Source organism: Filicampus tigris, chromosome 2 (genome assembly GCF_054856515.1).
Source record: "Filicampus tigris isolate MCC_2025a chromosome 2, RoL_Ftig_1.0, whole genome shotgun sequence".
In the NCBI taxonomy this organism is placed as follows: domain Eukaryota; kingdom Metazoa; phylum Chordata; class Actinopteri; order Syngnathiformes; family Syngnathidae; genus Filicampus; species Filicampus tigris.
Window position 1 is genome coordinate 20,599,777 of NC_141218.1, and position 16,531 is coordinate 20,616,307.

The 16,531-nt window shown below is 42.9% G+C and overlaps 1 protein-coding gene across 3 annotated transcripts in view; it reads right to left on the minus strand.

Annotated features, from left to right (window-relative positions):
- pcdh19 (protocadherin 19) overlaps nucleotides 1–15,702 on the minus strand; it is a 69,139-nt gene extending 53,437 nt beyond the window's left edge. The window contains exons 1-2 of one of the 3 annotated variants that reach the window (XM_086024302.1): nucleotides 12,701–15,702; nucleotides 9,971–10,298 (exon numbers count right to left, since the gene is read on the minus strand). In XM_086024302.1, coding sequence (XP_085880428.1) covers nucleotides 9,971–10,298; nucleotides 12,701–14,832 — 2,460 coding nt within the window. In that variant the 5' untranslated portion in view covers nucleotides 14,833–15,702. Of the gene's footprint in view, nucleotides 1–9,970; nucleotides 10,317–12,700 lie in introns of all 3 variants that reach the window. The other 2 variants (XM_086024303.1, XM_086024301.1) reach the window with 2 other exon arrangements.
- Between the last annotated feature and the right edge of the window lie 829 nt (nucleotides 15,703–16,531).

The following is a 16,531-nucleotide window of genomic DNA, read 5'->3' on the forward strand; positions in this document are numbered from 1 at the left end:
AGAAAAAGATGATATCATCTATTCCTGGCACACATTCCTGTCTTAGCAACTTGACCTGGTATTACTCAAGCAAAGAAATGGATTTTCATCCCTCTTCAAGCCGCCATTGGGTGTAAATAATATGCCTAGGCCCTTTTCTGGAAACCTATAATCCCAGGAACACTAGCCTGGGCAGAAACCTGCATATCTGCGTGTGAATGCAAAAATGCAAAGCACTCTTTAATGGAAAGGTGGGACTTTCAAACAACAAATCCCCGACACCAAACATCAGCAAAATTCTCTCCCAAAGCCTTCATTGTGCTGCTTAATTCTTAATGTCATCTCAGAGCTCCTCTGCTTTATGTCAGGCTCAATCTCACCGACTGCTCTGAGATTTGCACACATCATGAATGAGAATAGGTGCTAAACACACAGAGCGGTGGGGCGACAACGGCTGAGGGAGAAGTGATAAAGGAAAGGGATAACAGGGGTGGCGGCGTCGAGGGGTGAGCATGCGAGAAAAAATGGCAGCCACACAGGGCAGGGAGAACGTGAGGCCTCCACACTCGGTCATAGCCCATTAGGCTGGCTGGCTGCAAGTGCTGCAGCTCATTACATGCTCTGCCTCTGTTGTGTGGATGCACAATGCACAATTACGCCACCCCGCTGCTCTGACGGCCACGTTGGCCTGTGCCTCTGGAGCAGCTGATTTCTGCCACTGCTGTAGTTGAAACGTCCACATATTAGTCCCTGATGCAAACACAGGTTTATGTCTTCAAACAAAAACACCATTTGAATCTTCTCAAATGAAAAGAAAGGCCTCTGCACCACTGGGCAAAACAAAATAACAATGCAACATTTGTCTGCCTGTTTACTACTTCAGTGCCACTCTTTTAATACTTTCATCTCACTTTTAAAAAGCATGTGACACAAGAATAATTCAAGCTATTTCCAGCCACAATAGTTTTATAGCACGCATCCAAATGCAGTGGCAGTGGCGTGGCAAAGCGCATCGGCAGAGCTGCAATGCAGATGGGTTTCTTCCACCCGTGCCGGCAAATTGTTTGACAAGTCTTCCTACTTACTATTCTACAATAATGCATGCAGAAGTTGACATTTAATCTGATGGGGGAAATGCTAACTAACGTCTTCCCGCTACCTCCTTGTTTTAGGCCTCAGCAAAAAGGTCACTCTTCCCCGGTGTCGGGCTGGCTGTTTGAGGAATTTTCCATTCACAGCAAGTATTAAATAAATGTGTCTGTGCCTTTACCTTGTGGGAAAAAAGTGATACGACCATTTAAAAAAAAAATATTGCAAAAACAAAACATTAACTTGCCAGGTACTTTTTGCCATTGTAACACCAGTCGTAATTCTACATGAACCAAGTAGCCAGAAAAACACAAGCTGTCAATTTCTTAAAATGTTTGACATACACAACGACAAATGTTAATGATCCAACCTCTTGCATTATGTTTTCAATAGCATATCTAGCGTTTCATTGGCCAATAATGTAACACTGTATTTTCCGGACAGTAAGCCACTACTTTTTTTCCTAGGTTTTGAACCATGCGGCTTTTGTAACGGTGTGGATATTCTGTGGATTTTTCTTCCACCACTAGGGGCGCTCTAACCGGAATTACAATACAATACAATAAAATTGCCATTAACAGGATGTGTGCAGGGGGAGGAGTTCAACAAGCGAGGGCGCTATGCACTAGGTTATCAATTAGGTGGTATGTGGAAGTACAGCAATAAAAGGTGGACGTTAACTGGAGTGGCAGAGGGCTGTGAAATGAGGATAAGTACTTTATTTTCTCTTGGTTCTGTTCCGTTTTAATCAGCAAAGTTGCTGCCGTGTTGAAAGGCACTGTTGGGAAAGAATCTGTTCAGGTACATACATGTACATTTACAGTTAAAAATGATTCTGCAAATGCAGTAAATATCTATTTTTTTCAACATAGGTGCGGCTTATATGTGTTTTTTTTTCATTTATTTATTTTTTTTAATATGGTTGGTGCGTCTTATATAAAGGTGCAGCTTATAGTACAGAAAATACAGTAGTTTTTTTACATTCTGTATTAACCTTCTGCTAATTGGCTAGGACAAATCAAATTCATTCACTGCCTTCCATTTAAGTTATCAAAAAAATCAGCACAGTTAGTTAGCTGTTAGTTAACACAATTTGCACAAATCTCTAACCAAAAAAATCTCTAACCAAAGGTTCACAAAAATGTGACCAACATTTTCAAGTGTTCATTGCCCAAAAATTACCACAATGAGTCACACAAAAGTTAAAAAATATTTTTACAGACCTTAGTTACCATAGATGGTTAGTATTGCAAATTTTACTCACCACTGATCCCAAGAAAGTTACCAAAATTCAGCCACCAATGTTAAAAAAAAAAAAAAAACTGTCTGCATCACCATTAGATTATGATGATTGTATAAATATCTAGGATGGTAATGTACGTAATATAAAATTGTAAGATGTAATTTATTAATATTATGTGCGTCTTTTTTGGGGGGTATTTGTCTGGAGTTTCTTAAAACCTTTATAGGGAGACCCAGTTTATTCTGCAATATTAAAGAATATTATGTAATTGGTGCACATATTAAAAAAAAAAAAAAAAAGACCTCCCCCAAAAAAGCTTCTATACGGACTGCAAACACATTTCTCCCTTGGCTATAGCAAATCTTTGGATTTGTGTTTTAAAATATGCAAGCTGACCTTTTCTCCTCTATACAAAAGTAGGCCATTCTTGGGGGTATTATGAATATGATATATTTATTTTTCCGTAATATCCTGCTCGAGTCATAAGTTTTCTTGGAAGCTTAATAAACCTTTGCAGGAAACAATGCTGATAATTATGCGCTTGATGGTAAACATTTGCATATTCATGTGCTCTGATGGGACTTGAGACAGTCCGATGATTTCCATGAAAGGAAACACAATGTGGCATATTTATGTCTGAGAGTTTAATTTGAGAAATTAAAAGCGGGCGTGGGGCGGGTGAAAAAAAACGCCACTGGATACTCATTTAAATGGGTAATTACGTCCATGCAGCATTCCTTGCGGGGCTTAACAAGGTGCGTAATGATGTCCTGTTCCCCAGTGATAAACATCATCACGATGTCCTTTTCCTTCACTCCATTTAGCCTTCTCCAATTTACATGTGGACCCATCAACCTCGGTCCAAAGTTCCTGTAGCCTTACTGCGTTCACGTCCACTAAAAGTCTTTAGAGAGATTTATGCTGCTGTGTCTTTGACTTTGCAATAAATCCCTTTTTTATTATGTACAGTATAATACAAAACATGTCCACATTTCCTAGTTTTCGGTGATTTTGAGCTGAATAAAAAGTAGATGATTATGGTCACCACTTTGTGTCCGCTGAATAAAGTATATTGTCACACACAGTGTAAAATCCACTTAAACCACTATCCTCGCTTAATGCCGCCATCTGTGTTGTTGGATACAGTGAAGTAATATTTATCTCCAAAGTACAAAATAATCCATTCTAACATTAGAAATGTGACATTTTCTGCCATTATGGTAGTTGGAAATGGTAGGGTAATAAAAAAAGTGTCCTCATCTGAAGGCCAGGTTTTATAGAAAGAAAATAAAAAGCACTCAGCAGGGTGCAGACCTTTGCTAAGGTCAAACTGTCATGAACTGAATCAGTACTAACTGATGGGTGGACAGATAGACGGATAGATAGATATAGATATGTTACCACAGTTTCAAAAATGCTAACTGTAGTTAGTTACCAGTTACCAAAATGTTACCAGACATTAGTTATCAAATTACCAAAAGTTAGTAAAAAGTACACATGAAGGGCGACAAAGCGGCGCAACAGCAAAATTAGCAGCAAGTATGTGTGTGCGTGTGTGTGTGTGCGTGTGTGTGTGGGGGGGGGGGTGTATGGGTGTGTGTGTGGGGGGTGTGTGGGCGTGTGCGTGCGTAGGAAAAATGTGTTAACAGAAATGTACTAACAAAAATGTGTTAAAAAAATGTTTCCAATGTAGTTATCATGTCATGTCATCTTCCAAACCGCATATCCTATACAGGGTCGCGGGGAGTTGCTGGAGCCTATCCCAGCCGTCAACGGGCGAAGGCAGACTACACCCCGAACTGGTCGCCAGCCAGTCGCAGGGCACACACAGACACTGTCACTGAGCGGGAATCGATCCCACGCTGCCCGCACACAACTCAAGCGTGTGTACCACTACACTATCAGTGGACATCAATGTAGTTATCATTGTAACCAAAAATGGTCCCAAAACTAGAATACGACTGGCTTCGGAGCGACCTCCATCGAGGCCGCGCGTCCCCGCACGGCTGTACCCGCTCAGCTGGGACAAGCCAGAGCACCTCTGGCGATGGACCGGACGATGCCTTCCTCATCTGAGTGTGTTTCAGTTTGTGTGTATGGAATCACGGCCAAACATATTTAGAAAGGGCACTAAGTGCATCGCTGTCACCCACTGTTCATTCATTACTGACGGCCGAGGCTTTGCCTTATAAACACTGACACTTGAAAAATAGTGCTGCCTTTCTAAATTCTCTGCCTTACAATTAACTGAAATAATTAACAGGATCATCCGCTACTCAATCAGGAGGGCAGACTTTTTTTTGAGGGGTGCGGGGCATGAAATGATCCTTTAGGTGGGAGGAGACTTTAAAGAATGCATCACAAACATCTGATGTGATAACTTTTGTCATTTTAAAACAACCATCCAGTAATGTTCATGGGCTAAGAATTATCTCAACAAGCTAACAAAGCCATTAGCTTTTTGAAACTCAAGCCAAAAATATTTAGCAAATAGGCCTTATTTCAATTTACAGTAATATAATACCTAAAGTGATTTGCAGCTGAGATAAACCATATATTCGCAATAACACTGCTCCAAAGTACTGTACAACCCAGCGATAACAGCAACATTTATGGCTAACCGTATATTAAACACAAAATTACAACTACAGTAGCATTAAAAGGGCACTCTAAATGCAAGATCACTATGATGTCTGATTATTGACAATGCCTCTCCTTCCCGAGTCAGCCTCTAGGATGTAAATGATAATGTCACAGCTCATGTTTCAAATAAAGGAGACAATCCATGAGAGATGATTTGTGTATGGCATTTGTTTGTGTGCACGCATGCGTATTCATCACAACTGTAGAAGGCCACCTGCAATGATGTGAATGACGGCAACACGTCTGCCTCTCGTGGCAGAGAGATGACATGTTTGGCTGTAGCCATGCATCCTGGTGTGATGCTGAGAATCTGGTATTGTTATCTATTCACCAGATTTGGTAACATATAATGAATGCCACTATATACAGTATGAGGCAGGTAATCACCTTGTGATTTATCACAGTCAATCAGTGAAGAAAGGCAATGATACCAATAGAAATATAGACTGTACTTGTACCTATACTCTTTGTGTTTTCATTAATACCGCTATCCCTGTATAGACTTTGCTTTATATACATTAATTTTGAGTTTGGCCGTTGGAAACCAGGCTCCAGTTTTCATGTTATTTCTGTGCTTGTTTTTTTTTTTAGTCTGAATTCTCTGGCTTCCTCCCATATTACAAAACATGCATGTTAGGCTCAATGAAGACCAAATTGCCCACAGGTGTGAGTTTGATTGTGAATTGTTGTTTTTCTAAATATGTGCCCTGTGACTGTCTGGACACCAATGAAGAGCGTACCTTGCGGCTCACCAAAAGTCATTTATATATTATGTTTAGTTATATATGTACTATATAATTATATAATAATATACTATTTTATTCATCACTGACGGACGGCCATTTTGCCGACATTTTTAGGAGGGAACTGACTTACAGACCAAAGGCCTTTTGACGGACTGACAATTACAATTGAATTCGTCAAGAAAAATGACGGACTGACGGATGACAGATGGCTACTCTGGCCGCTGATGGACAACGCAAGGATTGCAACTAGTATGAAATGGTACATATTGAGCGAGACCTGCATTGATTATCAGTCATCTAGAGGCGTTCTACTTTCTGCTTCATTTGTCACCCTCTCTCATTAATTACCAGTATAAAATAGGAGGGAAGAACGCCTGGCTGAGATGAATCAATACAGTTAGAATAACTTATCTTCCCACTACGTGCTCATTATCTGGAATCACAGGTGTAAGAAGCCTATTCATAACATATTCAAAAACACATTGTAGCCAAAGGCCATTCTTTTACGGTATAATTGTCTCTCCGAGCAAGTGATAAACTATAATTAAGCCATGGAAGACAGCTCTATGTTCCTGTGAGCATTTGTATCCAACATGGGCACCTCAAACAAACATCTCACAGATGACATGCTTCAAAACAATGGACGAGAGGGGATGTAAAGAGATGTATAGACCACTTCACGTTCTCACCAGGGAGACTGCAATATACACAACTGCACATATGAGGCCTTCAGGGAGATCTGTCAGTGTCACCTGCCACTATCTTGGTCTGGTCTGTTGTTTGAGTACAGGATGTGTATTTGTGTGATGCAGCAACCTTTTGTCTGAAGCAGGAAAAGCTTTGTAACCAGCTGCTCTACTATGAGCAGGATGCTCACCGGCTCAAATAAGCAAACATTTGAAGCATTTGAGTATACGTGCAACGATCACAAGCATAGGTTGCAACAAATGATTTTAGCCTCCACTGGCAAAAACAGATCGGACCACATAGCCACGTGAAAAGTGATTAAAAAGACACATTGGAAAATATGAAAATGGTCGCAATGCTTCACAATATTTTTTCCACTGCTTTAACATTCTTATTAAAATAATAACATAATTATTGGAAATCACTGTTGACTTTGTTCGTATAATTATGTTTTTATTTACCGTTCTTCATGCATATGTTTTCTGATTAACCAAATACTTCTCTAAGTTAATTCACCAAACGTTTCCATAATGTTTTCAAGTCAGTTCACAAAAAAATTTCTTAACACGTTGTCAAATGTCGACATGTTAGTTAACAAAAAAATCAGCTACCAGTTTTCAAATTATTTCAAAAGAATTCTGTTATTTACCGTAGTCTCCAAATGTTGCTCAATAGTAACATTTTATGATGTAACTGAATGAATGGTTGCCAAAACTAAAGCGCCTTTAGCACAGGGTGAATGAATCAACATTACAGAAAGCAGCTATCCTAATCATGGAGGAGTGCCCAAAGGTAGAGGCCGACTCAAGTGGTGTTCAGGTTACGATGTCTCATTATTATTTCTGATACATTTGAATGCTGTTTGCTAGCGTTGCAAATGGCGCTAAAATTAGACCTACAGCATTTCTTATTTAAGTGCGACATTTGTTTTGTACTGCAAGACTTCTGTCGACGGCAGATGTCACGGCGGGAAGCAGAGAAAACAGAACTGTGCCATCGAGGTAAATGCGGTGGGAGGTTAAAGCGCGGTCTCGCTGGCATCTCCAGACACGGGGGCTGGCTGGCTCAAAGAGATGCTTGTCGATTTCAGGAGAAGTGGCCGGCGATGGAGGCTGCGTGCTAAGCAGGCTCGGCCTCCATCAAGCCAATCAAGTGGCTCCAAGACAACATTGGCCCAGGCACCTGGCACTGGCGCTCATTCACCAGTCTTCACTCTTTCGCTCGTCTCTGTTTGACCTCGCACAGCTCCATCAAGGCGGCTCAGAGCTTTGCATATAAGATTATCGGAATCAATCGAACCTAATTTGTCTAACTCTTTACTTTTTCATTAGCACAGGCAAATCAAGGCTTGGCTAATCCGCTAGCAAATGTGCTTTTATTGAATGATTAAGACACAGAGGAAGGATGCTTCAGGAGCTTGTGCAAAATGTCTAGCCTGGCTGATGTGTTTTTGTTTTTGGATGAAGATTAGAGTTACAGTCAGATGCCAGCCATTTATAACAGTGTTTTTTTTATCCAGCCAAGGCACATATTTTACTTTTATTTATATTTTTTTTATTTCAAAACGCCTAACAAAAATGTCACGTAAATTATGTATAATAACATAATGAGAGAGATAAAAATAAATAGAAATGAATAGAGATAAACAAAGTAGATGCATTATTTGTGGTAAACAAAACATTTCGGACCAATTAAGTTGACCACGTAAGGCACAGTAATTAAGAATCACTAATTTATGACACTATCCGTGTTCTCTTGCAACATAGCTAAATGAGTTGGTGAAAACATGACACTGATTTTTAAGAGTATTTCCACTCATTGCTTCACGTACTTGCACTTGCTAAAACACTCACGTCGTGTTACCCGTCGCTACAAGCCAAGACGAACATGAACCAAAAATGTTGGTTTAGTTTCATGTGCACATATGTCCAAGTTCACACTCAAAATATATTAAGTGATGGTTAGTGGGTTTACATTTCCAATGCAAAGCTGTCGAATAATTTGTCCTTCTTGATTCGTTTTTGAGAAATGCTTTGCTGAAGCATTGTTGATCTTGCCCCAACATATGCAGTTGTCATATAACTACGTAAGCAACGGTTTCATCATAAGGTACCATACAGTAAACATTTTTAGAGTTTATGTTGCCTAAAAATGGTGTTACTCATCTGTATCACATTGTTTTAGGCACCCTTAAATGGGAAACTGACCAGTGTTGTGAAAAACAGCATACTAACTTAGAATCAGTTGCAAGCTGCCTCACACTACCATTGATGTGCGAAATGTAGGTATCTAACAAATGTAACCTGTTTACAGAGCTAACACAGATATCTTCCAATCTGGATCAGACCGACTATTTCAAATGTAAATGGGTAAACCAATCATCACAATGCATCATTTCGTATTTGTATTCATGGCCCGCATCAGAACCAACTCAGACAGGCCCGAGTAAATCACCATGCCTGTAAGTAGGTCTCATTGACCTCTCTGGATCCATTGGTGCCTGAATATCTCTGGATTATCAGCTCAATACATCAATATCCATCTTGTGTTTCTTGTTGCCCAACACCACAGCTTCCTCTCCATGAATGTCGAAGAGAGATTGGAGTCATCAATTACGACTGTCTGGTTGGGCGTGTGGACGCAGAACCTTTCCTGATGCTGCCTGTAGGAGTGAGCGTCTCACGACGTTGTCCGCAGACCAAGCAAAGACGTTTATTTGCAGTCACTCACGGGACAGTTGCCTGCTCTCGCAGGATTCAGGAGAAGTGGGTCATGACAACAGGGAGGTGTGTTGCACAAGAAATCCAATGAAGCAATTCATACATTGGAAAATGTATGAAATAAAGATCAGCTGGTCTGCATACGCTGTCATTTCAAATAGGTTTTCTCGTCAGACCTTCTCTGCTCTGCTGGAGCCGTGCATAGTATGTCAGGATAATTCAATGGCTGGCTGCACAGAGCATCCATGCACTCACACTGCACGCTTGCTCTGCCAAATGGACAGTGGGCAGGCAATTTAGGCAAAGTTTATTCTTTCCGCTAGCACCTGAAATTACACGTGATGGAGCTGATTAGCTGGATCGATAGATCATCGCTCAGAGAGGTTCTCTTTTTGCAGCAACTAAAGCACAGAAAGAAGATGTAAGAAGAAGGGCAAATCTTTCCTTTCATCCAGCCTCCAGGTTGTGCTGGTAAAATGCTTTCAGTCTCAGGTCAACTTCAATATCTCTTGAAATGCCTTGAACATTTCACTCAGACAAACTGACATTTGGTCACACATGCCATTTCAAATAGCTTAACCTTCTATCAATGACGAGCAGACATTTCACTGACAGCACCATCTTTGCTGTGATGGAGTGCTAAATATCACCTCAACTTGAGATGTGTTGAAATGTGTCAAATAGCTTCTTGCCATTCCAATCAGACCATCAACGGATATCAGATGGATCGTTCAGACATTTTGAGTGAAGACGGAAGTCTAAAACAACTTCGCTTTTGGGGTTCGTTAACCCCACATCGATCAGCTTTGCCCTCCTACTACGTCGCTCGACATAGTCCAGAGCTACTATGCGCGGATTCTCACCTCTGGCAGTGGCATGCCGTTGATGATGAGGTCTGGCTGTTGGTGGCTCTGCCCGGTGAACGGGTGCTGATAGCCGTGGTTGGGTGCGGCATTGCGCGAATTCTGGTTCTCCACGTTGAGGAAGGTGCTCTCGGAGCGCCTGCAGCCCAGCGGCAGGCTCTGCTGGTGGTAGTCGAAGTAGTTGAGCGAGGAGGTGAGTGATGAGCAACTCACCACGTTCATCTTGTCAGTCTCCTCGACATCGCGCGGCACCAGGCGGATGTCGTTCTTGCTCAGCTTCTTCTTCTTGCTCGACTTCTTCTGATTGCCGTAGGAGTACTCAGCCACCCTGCGCAAGTAGAAGAAACTGAACAGACTCAATAAAGCAGTGCTCTGTCTTGGCTTTTTCCTTTGCACACAGTCAAAAACGTGCTGCCACCATCATGCCAGCTAGGATGACGTTTGAGTCCATGAGTGCCAAACAATTGCTAATTCCTTGTGTGCAGGGGTGACCCACTTAAGGGACTCCCCACCCTGAGACAGCAAAGGAACTGGCCTCTTTTTGTATGTTTGGATTTGCATGCTCAATATTGGACATGTCACAAACAGGCAAACAGTATGGAAACATGCCAAAACCACAGATACAAACGACACTGGTTCAACAAAGCACCACCGGTATATGCAATCATACCCAAAGTACAGAAACCACATTTTTTGACTATCAAGCAAGCACACAAGCAATATGGAGTTGGGGGATCTGCAGATTGAAATTTGTTTTTCTGCTCTCAGTGTTTTCCACAGGCTCTGTGAGGCAATTTTGACAGAAATAAGAGCAAATAAGCAAATGTTTCATCAAAGACTCTCCGGGAGTGGGAAATAGAAACTTCTTCACACAGGCTTGTGGATTTCCACAGGAGAACAGATGTTATGTCCACATGTCACTCAACACAATTATTCCAAGTAATTTGTGATATTTTCTTTTCTATACATTACTTTTAAGACATTTCTATCATCACGGTGTGGAGCATGTAGTTTATATTGTTCAAATGCCGGTTATTCTTCTCCAGTCGCATGTGGAATATCTGTGTGATACTAGCCTCTGATGTGACACTGGCCTCTGTATCTTCACTAAAACGCAGCTCCAATCCTTCCAACACTTGTACAATAGCGCAGGCTAAAAAGAAGTCTTGTTTTTCCCTCACTTTGATTTTTCTCTCAGATTGCATCTCGTAAAAAGCTACCGCCCTCATTCTACGTCCGTCCCCCGCCCCCCCCTCTCCGTTGATTTAGAGGAAAGAAAATGGGCAGCTGGCAAACAAAAAGCAGAACATTCTCCACATCGTTTTCATTTACCATTTAGCATGCTGCCTTCCGCTCTATGTTGCTTCTAAATGCAAATCGGGGTGGTGGGGGGGTTTGTAGAGACAGACAGGCTGACTGAAAATAAGTAATCAATTGAAGATAACTGCTCCTAATAGTCAAGGTGGGGAAAGCCGTAAGAAGGGCACACATCCCATCACTGCTGACTATGGCACCCAGTCACAGTGAGGAATGGGGAGGGAGGGGGCTCATGGGTCTTGTCTTTTGGAATCTATAGTTGGTAATTGTTTAAACTTTGAGCAAGATTTCTAAATGAGCAGGAGAAGGGACAATTTCAATCCGCAAAACCCTTTCCATTTAGATTCTGCCAGAGATGCATCCATCATCTACAGTAAATCAGGCTTGAATTTAAAACACTTTGTCTAATGTTAACCTCCTCAAAGCTTCTCGGGAGATGGTTATATGCACTCAGCAGTTCCAACATACAATCTAGTGATCTACAATGCATCAGCATAGATAACACTAAACATCTGTTAGACAGTGTCAATCAAAACTGAGCATTATCAACTTTGAAAAGACACACATCTGAATATGCTTCGCGTGATTAAACCCCCACAGGTGCACGTAAGGTACACTTGCACAGTCCAATGACAGCCAATACATTACAAGATTTGTGTAAACGTATGGTGCATGTTGCGTCCAGTGAGTATATTAAACTAGACAATTAATGCACAGCAACAAGTAAAATTGGTGATGTACTCTTTTAGAATGATGATGGGACCGATGCTCGAAAAAACATCCGAACTTGACTTCCAATAATATTTAGTCAAATATGATTACGGCTGCAGGTGAAGTCTCAAATCCAATCTATATGTAAATGTATAATGTTAATGTGGCACCGGGGCTGATTGCAGATTGATGAACAAAAACAGAGCGTTCGATGTGCTAAAAACTAATAATGTGCCACTTCCCAGGAAATTCATTAATATTGCGACTTGAGTGCTATTTATTTGAGCTCATCGAGACCACATTTGAAACTATTTGTGATTTGTTCAACCTGTCAAAGATGGATACCAAAATCAAAGGAGGGCTAAATCTGACCAACGCCATAATCATAGAAGATTAAAGTTAATAAACAGCAATCAGCCACAGTTATATAAGAAATGACTGTCATCAAACCAGCAGGGCGTGTTAATTGTCTGGCAGCAAGCCCACAAATTGAACATGACACTCGTATTTATGAGCCAATTGGTCACAAAGGAAGGATTAAATCAGTCAATCACAAGCTGCAATGCTCCTCAGATGGACTAATTCTATTTCAAAAGCAGCCTGAAACTAAAACAAAGAAGGAAAATCTGCAGGCCCAGGATGCTGCACAAATGATTGCAATACACACACACACGCACGCATCACACACAAGTGGGTCAGTACCTGCAGTTGTAGGTCCGGATTTCCTTGTTGTCCCTCTTGCACTTAACCGCCACAAAGATCATTGTGACAAAGAGGATGGCGGCAATGGAGCCCAGGGCGATGATGAAGATGAGGGACAGGTTGACAGGTCCAATGGATTCTTGGGCATTCAAGTCCGGCGACAGGTACACCGTGATGTAGGCCGAGGCAGACAGCGAGGGCTTGCCGTGATCCCGGGCCACCACAGTGATCTCGTAGGTGGACTTGGCGTTCTCACTGAACATGCGGGTGGAGTGCACCTCTCCGTTCACTTGGTCGATCTCGAAGAAGGCACGATCGCCCTCGGAGATGGTGTAGGTAAGCCGGCCGTTTTCGCCTTCATCGTAGTCGTCCGCCTTGACCTGGGTCACCATGTAGCCAGCGCCGGCGTTCCTGGGGATTGACACGTCGGCGGAGCCGTTCACCAAAGGCGGGTTGGTCATGACGGGCGTGTTGTCGTTGACGTCCAGCACCACGATTCGTACAGTGGCGTTGCTCGACAAAGACGGATTGCCGTTGTCTCTGGCGAGAACTTTAAAGTCAAAAGTCCTCGTGTACTCGTGGTCAAAGGACCTCATGGAGTAAATTCGTCCCGACGGGTTTATGCTCACATATGTGTTCACGTCCATGTGCTTAATCTCACCAGGGACTATGGAATATGACACTGTTCCGTTCATGCCCAGATCAGGGTCTTCTGCCGAAACCGCCAGCAGGCACGAGCCGGGCAGGTTGTTCTCCATGACCATTTCCTGATAGTGTGGCTTGAGGAAGTGCGGCGGGTTGTCGTTCTCATCCGCCACTTTGACCACCAGTGACTTTGTGGCGCGCAGGGGAGGGACGCCACTGTCTTCGGCCTGGATGGTCAGGTTATACGTGTCCTTCTGCTCGCGGTCCAGCCGACCGTCCACCAGGATGGTGGAGAAGCTCTCATACTCCTGCAGCCGAAAGGGGACGTTGCCCTGGAGCCGGCACTGAACCTTGCCGTTGGCCCCTGCATCCTTGTCGGAGACACGCACCAGGGCGATGACGTACCCGCGCTGCGCGTTCTCACTCACCTCCACCATCTCCGTGTTGAGGGAAAGCAGGTTAATGACAGGCGGGTTGTCGTTGGTGTCCATCACGTTCACGGTGACTTTGCAGTGCGCCGGTATGGAGTTGGGACCCAAATCTTTGGCCTGCACGTCAATCTCGTATATCTGGGCGGTCTCATAATCCAGAACACCATTGACGGTGATGATACCCGTCCGGGGATCAATTTTGAACGCATCCCTCGTTTTCTCATTGACGTAACTGTTGAAGGAGTACACCACTTCTCCGTTGGTGCCCTCATCGGGATCTGTTGCATTTAAATCTATGACTAGAGTGTTGACTGGGGAGTTCTCCATGACATTAACTGTGTATACAGGCTCGTCAAAAACAGGGTTGTTGTCATTGGAATCGATGACTTTGATGTTTAACTGAACCGCGCCTATTTTGGGGGGGTCTCCCCCATCCTCCGCGCTGATCTCGTAAGTGTAGTGGGACTGGGTCTCTCGGTCTAATGATTTTTGCACGACAAGCTCTGCAATTTTGGAGCCGTCCCCTCTTGTTTTAATCTCCAGTCCGAAAAGCTCGTTGGGGGTTATGGAGTAGGACTGCACTCCGAAGACACCCGAGTCTGGATCGCTTGCCCCCTCCAGGGGAAACCTGGTCCCGGGGGATGCGTTTTCTGAAATCTCAATGTCAATGTGGCTCGTCGGGAACCTAGGCGCGTTGTCGTTCAAATCCTCAATTTCAACTTTGATGACGCAGATCTCCATCGAGTTGGACATCACCTCCAGAGAAATAATGCACTTGGGGGTCTGGCGGCACACTACATCCCGGTCGATCTTCATTTGCGTGGTAAGAATCCCGGCCGGGCTGAGTTCCACCCAGCGCGGCTCCGAATTGGAGATGACTCGCAAGTAGGGCGGCTGCGGCGCGATTTGGAATCCTTGTTTGAGCGCGTCCTTTGTCACGTTCCCAATCACAGAGCCGGGCTTCATCTCCTCGTTTATTCCATATTTGAGGTTAATGACAGCCTCGGCGCCCACCAAAAATAAGAGCAGCAGCACAATTAAATGTATTAATTCCATTTTTTTCCCTGGACCTGTTGAGTTCACCTTAATAAAAGAGCTGGATTACTCACGCACCTCCAAAAACATGTCACGTACAAAAAGAAAAAAAAAAGTGTTGAGACAAATGTTTTTGTGTGCATGAACATTTGACATTTATCGAAGTAGTCCTTCCTGCAGTGTAGCGCTGCGAAGGGTGACGGCGGGGATATGCACCGCGCACGGTGTCCGGGCAAGCTGCAGTGATTTAACCGTGCACGTCTTCATCCAAGTGCTGCTGTGTATGTCCTTACAGAGCAGAACAGTCTCACAGAAGCAAAGTGAATCATCGATCCAAAATGAAGGAAAGATCCAGTGAGAGGCAAATCCTCCCAAATTTAAAAAAAAAAAAAAAAAAAAAAAAAACGTTAAAAATCTCCCAAGTGATGAAGCTCAAAAGTCCTCCCTAGATTCCTGCATCTATTCTACTTCAATTCAAAGTCCTTGCTCAAATATCTGAAAATAGATTGACAGCTCAAGTCCGATTTTGGTCACCTGCTCCTGGAATGTCTCATCACATCAGCAAAGTCCAAGATCTGTTTTAATTCCAGCACATCTTTTCCCTCTTACATCCCCTCCTTAAGTCTTGCGGATGCCACTTTCTCCTGCAAAGCGCTTGGGGGTGGGGGGTGAAAACACCAAAAATCCACGTCATTACAGAAATCCGTTACAAATTAAAAAGAAAAAAAAACAGCGCCTAAAATGTGAAGCGAGTGCACACTGGAGGACCCAGCAGGTCCTATCATCGAAAAGAAAAGAACTCGGACTCGAACATGCGCTCCTCTCGCTCCACGCACACTGGCAGACGCGCGGTTGCTCTAGAGCCGGCCGCTCAGTGCGTGCAGACCCGCAGTCTCCCCCACCCCCACCACCACCCCGCACCTCTCTCTTCCACTCCCCTCCTCAGCCAATCAGGGGTTACACAGCCGGGGCTGGAATCGCTTGTGGGTGGGGCAAAAACACACACAAACACACGCACACACACGACGGCCAGCAGATATACTTATACCTCTCCTTTCCTCTTTGCAATTACAACACGCCAGCTCCAGCACAGCTTTACAGCTAGCTAAGGGGGTCTATCTCAAGACAAAGCCAAGTGGAATACATACAAACGCGCACACACAAAATCTTTGTCAAGTAAACACTCACTGGACACAATATTAAGTGCACTTGCACAGTCCAATGGCAGTCACTGAGTTATGAAAGACAACAACAACAAAAGTGTCTAATAATTCTCAGTTTTTGACACGGAGTCGTTAATGTACTACAATATTTAATAATGAGTTTCCTGTTTGCAGTATGATGCACCACCGCACCATGCAACTAAAACAATACGCGTGCTGTTCAAGTGCTTATTTAGCAACGTATTAGGACGTATACACAAATATTTTTAACATGTACTCCACTCTATCTCTAAAAAGATAAGATAAAACTAATTCCTTCTCAGTCTAATTTTCTACATCCCATTTTCTATGTGTGTTTATTGGGGGAGAGAGAAACGACATTTCAATTCTTCTGTATATATATATATATATATATATATATATATATATATATATATATATATATATATATATATATATATATATATATATATATATATATATATTGAATAGAAACTCAAAACATTGAGTTTCTATTCAATAGGCTGATATAGTGAAATATAAAATACAAAGCAGTG